Raw genomic sequence first — 21,185 nt, 5'->3', positions numbered from 1 at the left:
CACCCCGTGGAGCTCCTCCTCCCCATCTCCATCGACTCGGCGATGACGTCGCTCCTGCTCGACCTCAAGGTTGCCCCCCCTCAGGCATATTTTTATCCACCTGGCCCGGGAGGAGATTTAAAAGGGGGGCTTTGAAATCCACTTCAAGGGAGAAGCCCATCGTGTCTTCTGCTCCACGGACAGCGTGCGGTCCCATGTATTGAAGGGACCACCCCACCCACAAACCCAGCCACCACCTCCCTCTGGCCCTGTACCCCCAGAGAAGCCTGAAGGAAACCATCTGTCATTGATCCTGAGAGTGGGATTGAGGCAGACTTGGGGCTAGTTGGTGGGTCCATGCCATCTACTGCACTCAATGTGGCAGAGGACTTGGACCTAGATGGCGAATGCCTAGAGGACAACTGCTCGGTGGTGGGCACTGGGGACGAGTTGGAATCCATCTGCAGCGAGGCAGTGGACGCCCTCGTGCCCCACACAGAGTCTACCCTCATCCCCTCTGGGGAACTCGGGGATTTTCTTCAAACAAACCGCAGTCGCCAAAACAGAGCTCAACTAGCCCTTGCCCACTGGTTGCACTTGGTGCTGCTCATCCGGTCTTGCGCCGGTTTAATGGCTACCACGCCGGGCTCCTGCAGGAGGAGAGAGGCACATGCTGCTGCTCATTCCGAGTACTAAAGGTGAATGGTGGCACTATATTTCTGACATGAAGGTGACCACAGCCAGCCTCAACATCAACGGCAGCCGAGAAGCGCTACGCAGGTCCCGGAACTTCTCGGTCCTCCGGAACGGGAAGTAAGTGGTGTGCTTCCAGCAAGAAACCCACACTGCTTTGGGAGATGAAGCCACATGGCTCCTGGAATGGCGAGGAAAGGTCTGCATGAATCACCTGGCCTCACGTTAAGGTGGGGTGGCTATTTTGTTGGCCCCACATTTTCAGCCCGAGGTCTTGGGGGTCAAGGAGCCTGTGGCATGCCAATTGCTGCTCCTGAAGGTTCACGATGGGGGCGAATTTCTACACTCCTATTTTTAAAATTTACAAGAAAACTGTTTGTGTTTATCTTGTACAGTCACAGCAGTTAAACATTCGCTGAATTGACAAGCAAATTATTTTAGAAACATCTGTTGTGGTCAATCGAGAGATGAAGAGGAAGAGAACAGCCATTCTCCCACTTCTCACCTGGCCATAACAATATAAAATTTGCATAAAGGTAACTTGACAATCTAAATGCTTGCTGGCCCTGGCAACTGGTGTGGACACTCTGGCCAGTATAACACCTGCTAGAACAGAAGTGAAGACACATAAGTTAAATTCAAAACTACCATTTGTAAGCCGGTGCTTCTCTGCTGCGTGAGAAACGTTTGAGACTCTGCCGTCCACTAACTCCTACGGAGGTTTAATCTGTCTCCCCATTTAACTCCACCTGAGACCAGGGACTCGTCATGTATTAAATCTCCAGTTTGAACTGGCATCCTACAATTCCACGTCGATGTGTGCTAGCACAGTTCAGTTATAGGACCTGAAATCATTTCAATATTAGTTTAAAAACATACTGAGATGGGATTAAATATATCAGTTTATTGTGAATGCAAATTTGCAACAGTGAAGGATTGCACGATTAATCTACAGGATTATCTTGCAAGTCTAAAGTGGGACTCCCAAGGTGGTCTCTGTGTACACAGCACTATTGGAGAACAGCAGGTCTATCAAACCTACTCTACCTAGTAGACCAGAACTACTCTACCTAGTAGTTCCCATACCAGCCTCCCCGAACAGGCGCCGGAATGTGGCGACTAGGGGCTTTTCACAGTAACTTCATTGAAGCCTACTCGCGACAATAAGCGACTTTTTCACCAATATGAAATTTATCGTGCCGCCGGCATCTCCTAACTTATTAATCACTGGAGAGAGGCCAACAATTATAGCTAATACTGGCAAGAACCAAGCTCCTGATAAATTACTCTTTGGTAGCTCCACTCTAACACCCAACTGAATATAATCACAAAGGACTTCAAAACAACTTTACAATCTACTTTATTGAACTGCTGCTGGCAACCTGTAGTACCAAGATGCCAGCGTGTTGTGTTCAATATTTTTAAAGAATTATTATTTCTGTATGCCACAGTACTGTATGCACAGTGTTATTATTGCTTGTTTTATACTTGTGACACTCTTAAGCATTTGCCACAATATATTTTTTCCTGTCCAGTAACAATGGGGCAACATTGCCTCTGTTAAACATCTTGGTTTGATTGGATCATATATTTCTTTCCCTTATTAATAGAACCTGGAAAGAGATATCTGTGTTATCTCATTTTTAATTTTTAAAAAAATTTTATGTGCATATCGCTGGCAAGGTCAAGACTTGTTGACCATCCTTAATTGCGCTTGAGAAGGTGGTGGCTAAGCTGGCTTCTTGAACTGCTGAAATCCATCTGGTGCAGGCACAGACACAATGCTTGCAGTTTGGTACAGTTTAGCTTGCTAGGCCATTTCAGAGGGCAGTTAAGATTCAACCACAATGCTATGGACTGGAGTCACATGTAGGCCAGGCCAGATAAGATAAGGTTGACAAAATTCCTTCCCTAAAGGACATTAGTGGAGCAAATGGGTTTTTCCGACAAGCTGATATGCTCAATGCACCATTACTGAACTAGCTTTCAATTTCAGATTTTATTAATCCAATTTAAATTCCATCAGATGCCGAGGTGGGATTTGAACCCACAATCCCAGAGAATTAGCCTGAGCCTCTGGAGGACCAATCCAGTGACACTACCACTACGTCACTCTTTGGTGAAAGTGGGACAACACGGTGTCAACCTTTACTGATCCATCAAAATAAGTTCCCAAATTGAAAATCTACAGACCATTTCTTATTTAGATGTTTGCCTATTTCCATTAAATTGAATTTAAGTAATACAGCTATAACTTTTTTTTAAATATTGATTTCCACGTTGGAAATGAGAATACAGCTTTGTTTCTTGAAAATAAGAAATTAACAAATCCTCAAAGCTAGATTTCCATCTCAATCTCAAAATGCCCTGTTCTGTAAATAACGATGGCCCTTGTCCTCAGATAAGTTTAATCCCCAGTTATCTTTTCACCTGAAATTATGTTTCTGAGTGTTTACAGACATGGGTCAAGGTATTACGGTCCCACCAAAGTAAACATAAATTGAAATGGCCTGCCACATCAAATATTTATCAGATCTTTTTTTTTAATGTGCAAGAGTGAATGTGACCTTTCCACAAAAATCAACTTTTGGTGAACTGTCCTTTCCTTTGATAGGACGGAATGCTTTCTCCATTTGCCTTCAATTAAATATCTTTTACTCCTCTAGCAAAAGCATTGCTGCAGGCCGAGAGAGCAGGATAACCAAGCTCACACAACTAATGGCACTGCGGATCAGACAGGAGATCAATTTCTGTGTGCTGGAACTGCTCCTCCTCCCTTTACCAGATAATTTTCTCAATTAACTTACAAGTGATCTTGGAAAACCTGAAGAGGTTTAGAAGCCTGAGCTCTACAAGCTGAATTACTCAAATTAAATAGAACTGTCTGCCCTCATTCAGAAGGAATTGGTTTCCAAATAGAAGCAAAGCCATTTTTTTAAATGGCCCAGGGAAGACTAACTTTAAAAGGATCAATAATTGAAATATGGTAAATGTACTGTAGATATACAGGAAATATTGGAGTGCAGAGCTTCAATGATATTTTGAAAGGGAAAGCTTATTTTTTATTTAAGCAGCTTTAATAAAGATCAGTTTAGTTTTTAGCATTCTTTAATCAATTAATACAGCTCTGTGTAAAAGGAGAAATATCTTACACTGAATAAAATTGTTATGTGCAATACAAGTGGTATCAATTATAAATGAACATATCACACATACAAGCACATTAATTCAGAGCAGGAGTAGGCCATGACATTATGTTGGGATCCAGGAGCCAAGGCTGAAACCAGCTCGGTGAGCCAGGAGACCATCTGGCTTACCATTGTCAAAATTGAAACCAGCACCTTCAGCTACCGAAAACAGATCTATGCACTCAAGCCTGAATTTCAAGCTACCACATTAAGTTAAGCGAAAGATACAACCTCTCTGAGCTCAGCTTTCCCTTTGGCATCCTATTAGTCACAAACACCACTTTCTTTCACCTCCAAAACATTACTGACCTCTGACTCCACCTCTCCCTCTGCCACTGGAACCTTACCTAAGCTTTCACTAACATAAGGCTAGACCTTTCTACTCATCTTCTTCTGGGCCTTTTAACCTTCATTCTATAGAAGCTACAAGCCATGCTAAATGCTCAGGTTCAGACAACAAAATCCATAAACCGTCATCCACGTCCTTGTTGGTCTTCACGAGCACTTTGCACATCATAGAAACAAAGTGAAGTTTCTGGTTCTCCTCTGCAAATCATTCCTTGGCATTGCTTCTCCCTATTTCCATAGGGCGCGATTCTCCAGAAAGATTTCCAAATGTGGTAGCGAACATGAATTGGTTGCTCAGCCAACCCCAGCGAGCCCGCAACAATGGCGCCCAGGAGACCAGTCCCAAGATACGGGGAGCAGAGCTGGGGAGGCTCTTAGATCCTAGATGCAGTGGAGGCCAGGAGAGATGTCCTGTTCCCTCAAGGGTCCCAGAAGGTCGGCCATAGGTCAGCCAGCGCTGTCTGGGACGAGGTGGCGACGGCTGGAAGCTCGGGGAGTATGACCAGCAGGACTGGCCTCCAGTGCCGAAAAAAGGTCAACAACCTATGGTAGGCAGCACGAGCCAACGCCGAACCCCCTCCCCCAACAAGGCCTTTCTGCCCCCATGTGAACATCCACATGCCCCCCTCTCCCTTCAAACCCCCCCAAGCCTTCCTTCACACCCTCTCCCACCACTGTGAACCACTCATGTGGCTAACGATGCCCTCTGTCTCCTCAGGAAAAGCTCTTCCTAATCGGCGGGGGAGGGCCCAGACTGGCGGCGGGGTCCCAGGCTTGTGAATCCTCACCTCCCTTGTGGAGTGGGCCTTGGAGGTGGCTGAGGTGGCCGACAGGGCAGTCACCCATACAGAGGTTGGCGGACGCCGCAGAGGTTAGGAATGACTTGCCTCCACCCAGAGGACCTGTCAAACCCGAGTTCTTATTGCCTTACTGACTGACCCATCCCTCTACTGACCACATGTCCATTCTCTCGCAGGTCCCCCAGCAGTCGGCGCATCCTGGTGGCCCACTCTCCAGCCTCCAAGGTAACCACCTCGGAGTGGAGCTCCGAGGAAGACTAAATCGGGGGGGTCACAGCTGTCATCTCCACCCTCCAACAGTGCAGATACGTGCACCTCATTAATGGATAGGCTTCTGGGGCACCATCTGGTGAGCACCACACAGGTACTGATGCACATCAGGTGGAGGCAGGAACACCCTCGGAGGTCTGCTGTATCCCAGGGCTCAGCTGGGTCCCACCCTCTGGCGGTGGGTTACCCGGAGCTGATGGAGATGATAGGGAGCTGTCAGGACATTCAGAGGGAGATGTCAGCGACACTCCAGCAGGTCCTCGGCTGATTGGAGGAGTCCCAGAGCCTACTGGCGCAGGAGGTGTCTGCGGCAATGCATGGCACTGAGACCAACACTGCTCGGGTGGCGACCACAGTGGAGAGCCTGGTTTTCAACATTGGAACCATTAGTGAAGGTGTCCAAGACGTCGCGCAGTCGGTGACGGCCGTGGCTGAGGGTCTTGGCAGAATGTCTGACTCACTGGGGGATGTTACGCAGCATCAAGCTGACCTTTATCAGGTGCTGCAGGTCATGTCTCGCTCTCAGATGAGAATGGTCAAGGCGCTGCGGAGCTAGTCCCTGTCACAGGTGGTAGCTGCAGAGCATGGCCCAATTACGGAGGAGCATCGCCTAGGGCGTCGACATGATTTTGCAGGCATCGGGAAGTCGCCAGGGCTGGCAGAGCCAGATGACTCAGGGGCAGCTGGAGCTCGAACCAGCTGCCCCTCCATCCCAAGGTGAACCCCAGGACCCTCTGGGCACCGAGCAGGAGGGGGAGGCACTGTGCCATCCCAAATCCGTCCCATCGAGTGGGCATGGTGGCCACCAGCTCCCCGAAGTTCCAGCCCTCTGATGAGGCCGCATCTCACAGTCAGCACGGCGGTGCATGCGCTGCTGAGTGCGCCGGGGCCCTCCGGCCTCAGAGGACGCCTACCAAGGGCATCGAAGTCCACGGGACAAGGTGAGCAGCTGGCTGCTTCCACCTCAGATGTGCATCCAAGACACACCGAGATGTAGCGGTTGAACCAGGAAGGCAAAGCACATCAAGGATCACGGAGGACACTGGGGTGGGGGGATAGGTCGTGGGTGAGGGGGGGTGGGGGAGGGGTCAGCATTATCGGGAGAGTGGGGAATTGTAAAACACAACAAACACCCTTGGCCACAACCTATGTCACTTTCTTCCGCAATGCAGGCCGACCTCTGAACCCTTGGTCCATCTCTCCAACCATCTCCCCTTCCCTGTCGCACTCATCCACCCTCCAGCCATGGGGATGTCCCCGGAGCAGTATCCCATCCCCTGGGTGTTCGGATGTTGGCTGCTGCGAGTGTGGTGTTGCCTCCCCCAGTGGTCAAGCACAGTGTCCATGCTTCAAGGTGTGATTGGGGTGCTGAGCAAGGACTCCCACATAGCAGAGTGGTTAGCACTGTTGTTTCACAGCGCCAGGGACCCGGGTTTGATTCCAAGCTTGGGTCACTGTCTGTGCGGAGTGTGCGCGCTCTTCCGATGTCTTCGTGCTTTTGCCTGGGTGAAATGGAATGAAATGAAAATCGCTTATTGTCACAAGTAGGCTTCAAATGAAGTTACTGTGAAAAGCCCCTAGTCGCCACATTCCGGCACCTGTTCGGGGAGGCTGGTACGGGAATTGAACCGTGTTGCTGGCCTGCCTTGGTCTGCTTTCAAAGCCAGCGATTTAGCCCTGTGCTAAACCAGCTCCATAGTGCTCCGGTTTCCTCCCACAAGTCCAGAAAGACATGCTTCGTAGGTGAATTGGACAGTCTGAATTTCCCTCAGTGTACCTGAACAGACGTCATAGTGTGGAAGCTTGGGGATTTTCACAGTAACTTCATTGCAGTGTTAATGTAAGTCTACTTTTGACACTGATAAAGATTATTATTATTACATGCTGCATGGCCAGCCCACCCAAGGGAATCCACTTGGTTTGTGTGAAGTGCTCACTTAACCATGATTGCCAATTCCCTATTAGCAATAGCCTTCAGCCACACGGCCAGAGGCCTCGGTGAGGGTTATATGTGGTCTGTAGGCAGACAGGTAGGGGCTAGGATTGCCCCCGTGACGGGTGCTCACGATTCAGGTTGGCATGCTAGTGCCGCGAGTGGTTGCAACCCCCGCCCACCCGAGGGTCCCCAACCCCCGCCAGCACTGGGCATGGCAAGTCCAGCACCACCAGGCTCTTTGCCTGTGAGCAAAGATGGCTACTCACCTCCTTGGCTCCCTGCAGAAGCCCTTCCGCCAGGTTCGCATCTTTCAAAAGGAGTACTAATCAGTACCAGCGTGACCACCTGTTGGGGAAGCCGATGAATCACGGGAGACCGTTTTATATGGGGTGGCTCCCGTTAGTTGTATGGAAATAGGGCTTAAGCGGTGATAATTGTTTTCTCGCCTCACTACGACGAGATCCCGATTTTGCCTATGGGAGAGGGCCAGTTGAATCGCAAATGTTTTGCCGCCTGATAACAGTTCTCGTTTTCGGCTTCTCCCACTATTCACTGGCGTCATTTCGCTCGAGTGAGGGAGCAACGAGGCTGGAGAATCACGCCCATAATTTCCTCCAGTTCTGACGCACCAACTGTATGTCCCTGTGTGCCTAATTCTTGTTCCTACTCTCTACACTCCACTTTTGGTTGCTGTTATTTGAGTGACTAGGCCTCATTCCCAGGAACTCCATGCATTAACCAAACCCCTCGTCACTTCTGCCCTAATCTTTAAAAACTTCCTAAAGGCATCTCTTGCTCTGCTATTCAACATTCACTCCTTATCCACCATCGTGGAAAACACTTTTGTGACGTATCTCTGCAGGTTAGCAGTGCTATACAAATGTGGTCTGTTCAGTTTTCAAAGGCCCTCTGATAATATTGTCTATGCATTAGATATTAAGAATGTAAAATAGTTTGCAAACATATTTTCAAATTTGTCATAAACCTAACGAGAGAAAAAAATCACACAGACGGAGATAGAGAACCTAGTGGAGTGGTGCAGCGACAACAATCTCTCCCTCAATGCCAGCAAAACTTAAGAGCTGGTCATTGACTTCAGGAAGCAAAGTACTGTACACACCCCTGTCCGCATCAACGGGGCCGAGGTGGCGATGATTAGCAGTTTCAAATTCCTAGGGGTGCACACCTACAAAAATTTGTCCTGGTCCACCCAAGTCGGCACTACCACCAAGAAAGCACAACAGCACCTAAACTTCCTCAGGAAACTAAGGAAATTCGGCACGTCCACATTAACTCTTACCAACTTTTACAGATACACCATAGAAAGCATCCTATCTGGCTGCATCACAGCCTGGTATGACAACTGCTCGGCCCAGAACCGCAAGAAACTTCAGAGAGTCGTGAACACCGCCCAGTCCATCACACGAACCTGCCTCCCATCCATTGACTCCATCTACACCTCCCGCTGCCTGGGGAAAGCGGGCTGCATATTCAAAGACCCCTCCCACCTGGCTTATTGACTCTTCCAACTTCTTCCATCGGGCAGGAGATACAGAAGTCTGAAAACACGCATGAATAGACTCAAAAACAGCTTCTTCCCCACTGTCACCAGACTCCGAAACGACCCTCTTATGGACTTTCCTCATTAACACTACACCCCTGTATGTGTTGTGTTGCCCTATTATGTATTTTATTTTACTTCCTTTTCTTTCCATGTACTTAATGATCTGTTGAGCTGCTCGTAGAAAAATACTTTTCACTGTACCTCAGTACACGGGGCAATAAACAAATCCAATCCAAAAATCAGCAACTGCCTTTTAAAATCAGACAAACTATACTGAGGATTTCAAGTGAGCACGATTAACACTTTTCTTGCTGTAGGTTTTCCAAATTTCAAGCCAAGCTAATCTTCTTCGCTTATTTAAATCTGCTGTAGATAATGAAATCTTTCAATGGTCTGTGCCAATTACAGCCTTTGTGAAGTCATTTTCAGATAACCTGGCTTACTCCATCCTGTCAATTCCTTGTCCGATTAAAAACAAGTAGACGCAATACACACTACAATTTAATGCAGTTTCTCTCCACTAATTACCTTGTGAACATCAAGACTTCAGAGACTACAGTTTAGCAGAGTTTGGAAGTAATTCAGTGATTCGACAATTTAAACTGCGAACAGAAGATGCAGAACAAGATAGGATGGAGCTAGTTCAGGATAAGACAGTGATCTTTGACTTTTGCCTGAAATATGTGCAAAGTTGCTGGAGGAGACATGCGGGGGTGGGGGGGGGAATGTTCCCCTCAAAAAGAGCCCCACAAAGGCAGCATGTGGTGCAGTGGTTAGCACTGGGACTAGGGCGCTGAGGACCCAGGTTCAAATCCCGGCCCTGGGTCACTGTCCGTTTGGTGTTTGCACATTCTCCCCATGCCTGTGTGGATTTCACCCCCACAACCCAAAGATGCGCAGGTTAGGTGGATTGGCCATGCTAAATTGCCCCTTAATTGGAAAAAAATAATTGGGTACTCTAAATTTTTTTTTTAAAAGAGACCCACAAAATTCCCCATTGGCAGGAAAAGGTTTGGGGTAGGTTGATATTGTGACATCCTGCAACATCTAAGTCGCCACTGACGTACCACGGGAAATTCGTTATTTTACGTCCCACCGTATTTTCATCGGGTCCAGCAAGTTTTACAAGTCTCTGGGAAACCCGTTGTGACATTATACAAATGTACAACATGTGAAGAGGTAAAGCTATGTTAAGTCTAGCCACTAGAGGGAGGTAAGGGACAGTACCATATATTGCACTGGCCCTTGGACTTGGGGAGGAGATTGAATTTGGAGCTGAAGAAGACAAGATTCATAATATATTGCAGAGATGGTTAAGGTATAATAGTTATAGTTAGTAGATAGAGATAGTGTTAGTGAGTGTAGTTTAATTCTTAAATGTAAGTTTGCTATTCAGAATAATGTCGAACGCAAATTTAGTAGTGTTAATAAAATTAGTTTAGTTCTTCAAAAGAACTCTGTGTATCTTTGTGATCACTACGCCTTCCATCCTGGAAACCCCTCACAAAGATCACCACGCCCGTTAGCAAGAGAGTTCGGGAACCTTGGAGGGAACCCGCTGATGAGTTGGGAACATTTAGCAGGTAATGGTAAAATGGGTTGCCAACTTCAATGTCATTATTAGATGCTGTCTTCTACATTAGAGATATTTTTACCACAGTGATTGATCATGGCTTCTGTCCTGAAAAGGTACATTGACCATTAAAGGATCAGCATTGTGATCAAGCTGCAGTAAATACATTTTCCCGTTGGAAAAGGTGGTATTATGCATTCAAAACTGTATAAAATAGTGCTTGGGAATCCTCCCAACATGATCTGAACGGGGATGTAAACGTAAAGAGTGCTTTAGCTTAGGAAATCAAAACAACCACCAGCTTTACTCCTTTGATTAACAGACCACTTCTTTTGAAATGGGGAAAAATGTATTCTCTTTTCGTTTCAATCGGCTCCATTGTCTGGAATGGTTTGTTTAATGATGGCTGAGCCCATTATGAATACTTATCTAAGAGTTTTGAAAGCTAATGATGCACTTTGTTGTTCAGGAAATTTGCAGTATAGTTTGACTGACAGTTTTAGGAGCTTACAATAAAACTGTCTGTCGTTGACGTGGTTTCAGAATAGATCTTTGTTCGTTTTCACAAATGAATGACCACTTAAGGGATTTAACTTTATCAATAAAAGTGAAATTGTTTTGCTGTGCAGTACAAATGGCTGCATGTTTGACTGACAGTTTTATTAAATTATAAAAGCTTTAATTTTTAAAATTCCATTTTAAAGTCTTCTATTGTTATTACATGGCACCTGAGGGCTATACAGCGTGGATACTGGGTGAGTGGCTATGGAGGATATATGAGGACATGGAGGGAACATAGGATATATGAGGCCACATGTGGTTGAGTGGAGTGGATGAGGGGACATTAGAACGATGTGGAGAACTGGGCCAATGTCCCAGAAAACTAAGATGTGGAGATGCCGACGTTGGACTGGGGTGAGCACAGTAAGAAGTCTTACAACACCAGGTTAAAGTCCAACAGGTTTGTTTCAAACACTAGCTTTCGGAGCGCTGCTCCTTCCTCAGCAGTGCTCTGAAAGCTAGTGTTTGAAACAAACCTGTTGGACTTTAACCTGATGTTGTAAGACTTCTTACCAGAAAACTAAGATTGGCCTTCCAACCAACTCGCTTCTGAACCTGCAACCCTCTGTTGCAGTCACAGGCTTACCAAGGGAGGTGGCAGACCTGAACTTTGCCAACCCACATTTCTAGGAGACAAAATTATGGTGAGAATACAAAGAGGTGATGGGTTCAGATTGGCAAAGTCAGGAACTACCCTGACTCCGGTTTCTCAGATAGGAGATGAAAATTCCACCCACCATCTTCCCAAAGCCAGCATTGAGAACCCAATCATTTTCAGGTTGAGGCCTCATTCAAAGGCCACTGGTGAGCAGCAGATGTCAAATGGACATCACACTGCAGCTCATCAACTGTAGGAGGACAGGAAATTGGCTACATGAGAGAAATGGGCAGCTTGAAATTGAAAATTTATTCCAGGATGGCTGATTGCCAACTACTTTCCATTGTTTACACATATTCATTACTTAAGTACACTTACCTTCTTACAGTCTACTGGTTGGCATTCTGCAATGTAGCACTGCACTTCACCATTATTACAGACACACTTTGAACACCCAGCCAAGTTCCAGTCTTCACCATCCCTGTACATTCTTCCATCAAATAAGCATGACTCTATTCATAAAGGCAATTGATACAAACAAATGAGCAACATGAAAAACGTGAAATTTGCTGTTGCCCTTTGCCCGCACATGATCACATTTCCATCTGAAAGGAATTAAAACCAGGCCTCTATTTAAATAATATCTCATTTGCTTACGACATCCCAATGAAGATTCACAGTCAATTAATTAAATGGTCACTCGTGTGATGCACATAAATTCTGAAGCTAATTTTCACACAGCAAGGTCCCACAAACAACCGATGAGTTGAATGGCCAATTAATCTGTTTTTCATGATGTTAATTGAGAAATGAATGCTTGCTATGAGAGTTGGTGAACCTCCATGTCCTTTACGTAGTACCATGGGATCTTTTATGTCCATCTGGACAGGTACACAGGGCCTCTGTTTATTATCACCTCCAAAAGGTGGTACCTTGAACAATATGGCAATCTTTCAGTACTGCACTGAAGTGTCAGTCTAGATTATATGCTCAAGTTCTGAGTGAGGTTTGAATTGGCAACCATCAAACTCTGAGGAAAGAAATGCAATCAGACTAGCTGTCTCCTAAAGCACACAAAGAAAGCACGCAAGGAAAATATCACAAAAAGGATCTCAAGTTTTTTATTCTTTTGAAAACCTTCCATGTACCAATCCTTCACATATAATATTTCACTTTTACACGTGAATTAAGAACTCATAAAAAAAGTAAATGGTGAAACAAACATGACAAGATGGCTCAGGCACGATGGGCAAAATGGCCGACCTCGGTCCTGTAAATGTTTGTTGTTTCTCTGTGACAGTTAACTGACCATAACAGAAGCACAAAGTAAGCGGTAAAATCTGTTGGCTTACCTCCAGTCTTGACACATTTTGGACAGCATTCGCCATCTGGAGTGTAAGTAATTTCCCCTTTCCCACAGTAAATGGGAGGACAATATTTTGAGCCACATTCAACTTTCTTGTTGATACAGGTGCACACAGTACACGTTGTGGTCATCCACTCTGTCTCATGCTACAAAAAGAAAAAGCAGAAATCAGGAATCACATTAACTCTAAATTACAATAAATACCTAGTATCCATTCATTTGAAATTACACTTGCTGATGTTTGTCCATTTAACTTCGGAGTTCCTGTTGATGTTCTGTGTTTTCTAGTACAGTGGAGCCCTTGATATCCATATTCCAGCAATCAACTCTTCTCTCGTCATTTTGATATTTTCATGGATCCTGTCATCAAAGTCTTACTTTTTAAAAATAATTTAAAACCCAAAACAGTGATTTGCGTTCACTTAATACTCACTGTAATACATGTGGCACCAATGCATTGTGAAAATGCCACAATGTAATGAAAGCGATGGCACAGAATTCATGTTTCAAAAATGACCGCAAATAAATCAAAGATGGAAATGCACTTACATGTGACAGATCAGGGTTTAAATTCATTCATGGGATGTGCATGTCACTGGCAGTGCCAGCATTTGCTGCGCATCCTGAATTGCCCTTGAAAGGAGTTGCTAGCTAGGCCACTTCAGAGGGCATTTACTGTGGATGGAGTCACATGCAGGTCAGATCAGGTAAGGATGGTCCTTTTTACGACAGTCACCATTATTTAGCCATCTGTCATGGGCCCGGGTCCCCAGATCATGACCCCGGATTACAAGTCCAGTGAAAATACCACAATGCAACTGCCTCCCCTAAAAAATAATTACATTGTAAGGAATTATGCTGTTGTGTAACTCCTTATTGGGATTTACATCTTGCAATACACCCAACGGCAACATTCACTATTATCTGTGGTATCTGTTCTGTTTATCAAAGGTTTCTGCTTGCCTTTTATTAAGCTATTACATATACGAGGTAGGGCTTCTTATTATCATAAATAAAATCAGAAAATTCTGGAAATAATCAGGTCAGGCAGCATCTGTGGAAAAGGAACGCACGTTATCATATCAGGTTTATAACCTTTCTTCAACACGGTTATTTCATTTAAACATATAACTTGTGAACTTGGGATTGAAAGACCACAGCATTTTGATCTCAAGTGTCAGAATTGACCTGCCAGACTTCTCAGCAATTAAGGGAAAGATCACACTTTTAACAAATCCAGGTCAGCCCAAGAGCCTTTAGAGGAGTACATCCAGAATCCAGTATCCACCAGATGGAATTGGCTGAAAAGTGCATCTTGTGAAAAAAGGAGTGCACACAAAAGTGGCATATACTCCAGTGCAGTACTGAGGGAATGCTGCACTGTCAGAGAAGTCGCCTTTTGTGTAAGATGTTAAGCAAGACCCCTTCAGCTCTCGCAGGTGGGTATAAAAGATTACATGGCACTATTTCATAGAAGAGAAATGATTATCGCTCGACCAATATCACGGAAACATTTATATGGTCATAATCCCATTGCTATTTTTGGGCTCTTGCCTGTGGGCAAATTTTTTTTTAATTCGTTCATGGGAAATAGGCATCACAAGCTGTGCCAGCATTTATTGTCAATCCCTAATTGCTCTTGAGGGACAGTTAAGAGTCAACCACATTGCTGTGGGTCTGGAGTCACATGTGGGCCAGACCAGGTAAGGTCAGCAGATTTTCTCCTCTAAAGGACATTAGTGAGCCAGATGGGTTTTTCCGACAATCGACAATAGTTTCATGGTCACCAGTAGACTTTTAATTCCAGACATTGTACTGAGTTTAAATCCCGTCACCTGCAGTGGTGGGATTCAAAACTGGGTCCCCAGATCATTATTCTGGCTCTCTTGATTACTAGTCCAGTGACAATACCACGATGCCACCGCCTCCCCTTGCTTCTGTGTTTCCTACATTTAAACAATGAATGCACCTCAAAAATATGTAAATTGGCTGCAAAGCGATTTGAGGCATCCTGATGGGATAAAAAGTGCTCCATAAATGCAAATATTTCTTAAATTTTAAACCCACTGAAAAAAAAAATTGAAGTGACTGAAAAGGGGTAGTGTAAATCCAGTAGAATCTTCTATAAGGGTGCTTCCTGTTGATACCCTTATTTCCCCTTTCTTTATTTTTACAGTTAGCATTTTAGATCCATGGATGCTTAATGGACATGTATCTTTATGTTAAGCAGCAGAGAGAATGGGGAATTCAAAAAGTTACAACATAGTACACGCTGCAAGCTTTGGGCAGCAGAACTCAGACCTTGTGGCACCCAAGAGATGGGATGGGGCTCGGATTGATTGGTTGGCTGGTGGCCAATGGATTGGCCCAAAGGTTGTATTCTGCCGGCTAACAGGTGGTGATTGGATCCTGCCTAAGTGGGATGATTTCCACAGACCTAAGGAAAGCAGTGTTTGAATCCTGGATGCTCAGAGGATACTCTCTCTCTCTCTCTCCCCCACCAACCTTTAGTATTTTCTCCAGACAAGCTGCTGTAGTTCTAAAACTGCAGAGAGCTGAATGAATCCACAGTGAAATCTTCAAACTGAAAGCAAAGTTTGAAGAGAAGAAAGGTGCTAGAAACAACCATCTGAAACAAATACTCCTATATTTTGACTTTCATCCTTAGTATTTATATATAGGGTCGGGGCAAGTTAAAGTGCGGGATTAGGAATTAGTTGATAGTTAACCAGTTGTATTTGCAGCATATTTCATTATAGTTCTTTTAACTAATAAAAAATCAATTGTTTAAATTTACAAACCTGGTGACTGTAATTATTGGGCAGCCAGGGGACAAAAGACTTTGGGTATTTTTCTAAGAATTATTTGTTAATTTAATTGTGTTGCCACTCTGGGTCAAGGAGGGCTGGAATCGACCAAGCCCTAGCCCAGGGTGTTGTAACACTTCATACTGCCCCTCGACATCATTCAGACATAAGCAGAGCTTCCTCATGTATAGCAACATAATCTTACTCAATTTCCCCGCTGCAACTAGTTATTCAGTTAGTTACCTGACATTCAGTCTTGACAAAATTAATTTACTCCAACTTTAGGCCCTGCCATCAATTCCAGCACCCTCATCGACCATCAAATTGTTTGCAAACTCGACAAACTACTTGATCCTGAACTGAGTTTGTATTAATTTATTTACTGGATGTGGGCATTGCTGGTTCGGCCAGAGGCTTTTCACAGTGACTTCAGTGATGCCTACTTGTGACAATAAGCGATTATTATTATTATTTATTGTGCCCCCTACTTGCCCTTCAGAAGGTGGTGGTGAACAACGGTAAAGGAACGGCGATATATTTCCAAGTCGGGGTGGTTAGCGATTTGGAGACGAACCTCCAGGTGGTGGGGTTCCCAGGTATCTTCTGCTCTTGTTCTTCTAGATGGTAGTCGTCATGTGTTTCTGACCACATATCCTCATTGTTATATTTCCTAACTCAACCCCTGCCTTAACCCGAATGCTGCTGTAACCCGCATCCATCTTCGTCATCTCCAGATTGTATTATTTCAATGCTCTCCTGATTAGCCTCCTCCCCTTCACAATACATAAAGATCAATATTGTGCTGCCCATGTTGTAACATGCAACAAATTATGCTCACCTATCATGTCGTAATGCCTCAAATGAATACAAGTTGCTGTTATTGATGAATCTTATAACAATGCTATACCAATATGAAAGGCATATGTTACAGTTCTGAAGCGAGTCTTGAGAAGTTACAGTATTGTTATATGAAAGCTGCCACGAGTAGAAACAGTATTCGAGATTAGGAATAGTTATGATAAACAGCAACAGATTGTTTCTATTTGTTGACAAGAAGTTATGAGCAGACACAAATACAATATTAAATTGTACACGTTAACATTAAGTATACATTTCAAATAATTTCTGTTCAACTTGATGTATGCTTTACCATAAACATTGCGATATGAGAGGCTACTTACCCCATGAACCTGTCCTTCATAGTCACAGAAGTTATGGGTCCTCAAGACACATTCAGGGCAGCAATCATTTGGGTTTATTTTGAAAACTTCACCCTTATAATGAGAAGAACAAAACATGAGTTGTAAAATATTATACATATAGCCAAGATAGACTGCTGTTCCAAGAATATATTTTATAATTAAAAGGCGACAGTTGTTTAACAGCTATGATATCTTCAGCAACAACTTTTAAGCTGTTTCTTTTACTAATATATATAAATTATAAATTACTGCTTTCATTACTCATTCTAGATAAAATTTTCTATTCCTAATAAGCAAAGAATATGGTATGCAAAGCAATATATATTTTCCAATTTTTTCACCAGGATTTCAGCGAAACATAATGCTGGCCATATAAAAGTATGTCAATCAAGTTTCACAATTGCACATTCTTTCCACCCAAATGTGTATTGTGTCAAGAGAGAGTTGTTTGAGCTTCTTTACACGGATGGGATGGTTACAAGTCCACCATTGTGTGGCCAGTTCAAGGCAATAAATTACAAAACCTGCACTAGACAATGTTGAAAGAAATTGGCTTCAGCATGATTTTTTGATCTCCTTGTACTCGTTTGACACCAATATACAAAATCAATCTGATGACAGCACTGAAAACCAGCTCTGCTGCCATCTAAAATTCTTTGTCACTTGACACCAATTCAGGAAGGAGGCAGAACAGGAAAAGAACATTGTAATTTAAAAGTCTGCATGTCACTGAAGGACTGAGTGGTTCTTAACTGGGGAAATTAAATGGCTCCGAGATCGGAGGGAAAAGGTGAGCATTTAATTTATCTGAGGCGGATGTGGAAATGCATTCGTCTCAAATTAAGAGAATGAAGGGATGCCATTGTTGGAGACACATGAGCAGTGTGGAAAGAGATAACTACAGCTGTGAGTGAACTTCCATAACTCCAAGGAACCCCTTATAGTGTCAGGTGACGTTAACTCAGAGCTAGCATATAATAAGTGTTGTCAGATAAACAAGAGGACAGCCTAAAGAATAGCAGATACTCTCTGGCATAATAGTCAACTAGTGCCCTTTTCCTTTGGGGTATGATATGGCACACTGTTCTTTTTCCAAGGAACAAAGTTACTTGCCAGCACTCATGCCATTCACTCACATTGAAGTTCTCTTCCTAGGTCCTTGCTCCCTTCCATCTAGCATTGCTACCATCCATTTCCAGAAACCATACAGATTGTGTTTACAAGATCTGGAACCTGCAGCAACCAATTAAATGCAGGAATGCCAGAAACTATCAAACCATTAAGAGAGAAAGTGCACAAGTTCAACATTTATCATCACATGAAGAAACAATTGCAACCATTGGCTTTGTCTTTGGCCAGGCAATAGAGAATGGAGGTATGGGAGCCTTTGTGTACACCTTTATTTATTTCATATTTCTGTGTATTTTTTAATCTCCCACCAGCTGCCACAAACTTGATGATTAAAACAGAATGTGGCTCAAGTGAAACAAGATACTTAAGGCTTCTCTCCTTCTGCATGTAGAATTCTGAATTATTTACGGGTCACTCAACCACAACTTATTCCATGAATGCACTTTGGGGCAAGGTGAGGAGGCAGGTCCCAAGTCTAACTCAGCTGGAATTGGGACCAAGTCCTGTGCTGTTGGCATTATCCTGAACCACACGCGAGCCATCCAGCCAGCTGAGCTAACCAGCCCGTGTAGTCTCCTCTATCTCTCGCAAGTTGGTGATCTGGGTTGAATTTAAGGGCTGCAGTGGTGACTCTATCCACCAGATGGAAAGCCATTTCTGGAAGCCTCGGCAAACTTCATGCCCATCAGGTAATTAACTGCCTGGCATTAGGGCTTCGATCGCTTTAAATGCGAAGATCCCACTTTCAAAAGCTGCCAGACAATTCGACAGCCAGCAGTTCTTCAGACCCAGCAGTGCCACTAAAAGAAGTGGCCACGTTTGGTATTGCAGAAAGCCACGAGCAGCAATATGGCGGAAGGCCAGCAACCAAGGTTAGGTGGGTCATGCTCACTAGGACCAATCAGACAGGCTATTGTTTTGCAACAAGCATCTACATCAGATCCTCAAAATAGTAACTGAAAGAAGTGCCCGGCTACAGCAGAAAAATGCTTCTGTGAAGTCACATTGATAAAGTCAAAGAATGACCCTACAAATAGTTGCAATCAAGTCACTGAAATATTTCATAGAAAGATGGGTTGGTCCGTGGTTCTCTTATAAGGTAATGGGGAACAGGTAGCGTGCTAATTTTGAGGCTAAGAATGAGGATGCGGTGGTTAGGTATAAGAAATAGCAGCTCTTTGATGGGCTGAGAATTCCAAATAATAATGAATCTGGTTCCTGCTGTCACTGAGCTAGATCATCAGCATTGTCATCATTGGGCTCTCTGGCATTTCCAACATATTTACTTCGAAAATAATCTTTTTTTTTACTTTTTCCAATTAAGGGGCAATTTAGCGTGGCCAATCCACCTACCTTGCGCAACTTTGGGTCGTGGGGTTGAAACCCATGCAGACACAGGGGAGAATGTGCAAACTCCACATGGACAGTGACCCAGGGCCGGGATCAAACCCGGGTCCTCAGCGCTGTGAGGCAGGAATGCTAACCACTGTGCCACCGGGCTGCCCATTCCCAGCATATTTACAATCCGCATCCTAAAGGCACCCCAACAATTAGCTCAATTCTGAATTGGATCTGCATGTGCGCTTCATTATTGGGTTTCTCTTCAACACTGGGGACCTTATTTATAAGTAAGGCACCGCAAGCTAATCACAATAGTGGGTATCCTTTGTCACCCAGTAATCAGGCTCATGAAGTAGTGCTGAGACACTGGGCTGGCATAGCACAGAAGCATCACAATAGCTTTCTGCATGCTGTGAATTCACATGAAAGATGTCTGTAAACACAGGTGGCCTGCACATTTAGAGGTTCATACAAATAAGAGAGTTTTGGGCCACATAATTTCAAATTGGTACAATCAATAGCTTCCAGCAATTTCAAGGAAACATTTTGCCCTTAAAATTATTTACTCCAATTTCCATTGTGGCATCATTTACAAATCTGTATGTCTCTGTTGTCTAGTTCAATATCCAAATCAGTATTGTACACAAAGAACAGGGGCGGGATTCTCCGACCCCGGATATTCGGCGGGGGTGGGAGTCGCGCCGTGCCGGTTGGTGCCCCCCCCCCCCCCGGCGATTCTCCGGCCCGCGATGGGCCGAAGTCCCGCTGCTGGCATGCCTGTCCCACCGGCGAGAATCAAACCACCTCTCTTACCGGCGGAACAAGGCGGCGCGGGCGGGCTCCAGGGTCCTGGGGGGGGGCGTGGGACGATCTGGCCCCGGGGGGTGCCCCCACGGTGGCCTGGCCCGTGATCAGGGCCCACCGATCCGCGGGCGGGCCTGTGCCGTGGGGGCATTCTTTTCCTTCCGCCTTCGCCATGGTCTCCACTATGGCGGAGGCGGAAGAGACCCCCCTCCACTGCGCATGCACGGGGATGCCCTGAGCGGCCGCTGACGCTCCCACGCATGCGCCGCACGGCAAAGTCATTTCCGCGCCAGCTGGCAGGGCACCAAAGGCCTTTCCCGCCAGCTGGCGGGGCGGAAATCAGTCCGGCATGGGCCTAGCCCCTCAAGGTGAAGGCTCGGCCCCTCAAGATGCGGCGAATTCCGCACCTTTGGGGCGGCGCGATGCCGGACTGATTCGCGCCGTTTTTGGCGCCGTTCGGCGGACATCGCGCCGATTGCGGAGAATCCCGCCCCAGAAATCTGTGCAGCATTACCATTGCGGCAAACATCGGTTATCACGTGGCTTCCCCAACCAAGGCCTCGGCAAACCTCAGAGGTCATGTGATGCCCTTGACAATGAGGACAAAGTGAACGCAATTTCAGCTGCCATAGGGCCTTTAAAACCCACAGACTAGGTCTGGACTGGGAGAGGAATCTGGTGCCCTTGTCCGGCAATGCAATGTATATGGATGCAGCTTGTAAACAATTTCCACCTGTAAATAAATCGTTTACTGCTTCTTATCCATTGGTGGTCACCTGGAGTCCCATTACTACAATTTCTTTCTAGTTGTAATTATTCTGAAATGTTACTGAGGTATGCAAAATAGAAACTGATATGGAAGGGGTAATCTAGAATAGTACATGAAAATAAACAGTGACAGGCTGCAAGTGGACATAAGTTCAAACTAGTCAAAGGTAAATCTGTGACTAATATCGGGAGTTTCTTCTTCATGCAGACACTGAGTAACACTTGGAATAAACTGCAGGGAGAGCAGTGGATGAAA

At 45.0% G+C, this 21,185-nt stretch overlaps 1 protein-coding gene across 2 annotated transcripts in view; it reads right to left on the bottom strand.

Moving 5' to 3' along the window:
- Window positions 1–21,185, bottom strand: part of fras1 (Fraser extracellular matrix complex subunit 1) — a 714,708-nt gene that overhangs the window by 451,716 nt on the left and 241,807 nt on the right. For both annotated transcript variants that reach the window (XM_072496214.1, XM_072496215.1), the window contains exons 4-6: window positions 16,865–16,957; window positions 12,863–13,022; window positions 11,889–12,022 (exon numbers count right to left, since the gene is read on the bottom strand). In XM_072496214.1, coding sequence (XP_072352315.1) covers window positions 11,889–12,022; window positions 12,863–13,022; window positions 16,865–16,957 — 387 coding nt within the window. The remainder of the gene's footprint in view (window positions 1–11,888; window positions 12,023–12,862; window positions 13,023–16,864; window positions 16,958–21,185) is intronic.

The sequence above is a fragment of the Scyliorhinus torazame genome, chromosome 3 (genome assembly GCF_047496885.1).
Source record: "Scyliorhinus torazame isolate Kashiwa2021f chromosome 3, sScyTor2.1, whole genome shotgun sequence".
Classification (NCBI taxonomy): domain Eukaryota; kingdom Metazoa; phylum Chordata; class Chondrichthyes; order Carcharhiniformes; family Scyliorhinidae; genus Scyliorhinus; species Scyliorhinus torazame.
The sequence above is the reverse complement of the archived record's forward strand: the minus strand, read 5'-3'. Positions and strand labels throughout refer to the sequence as shown.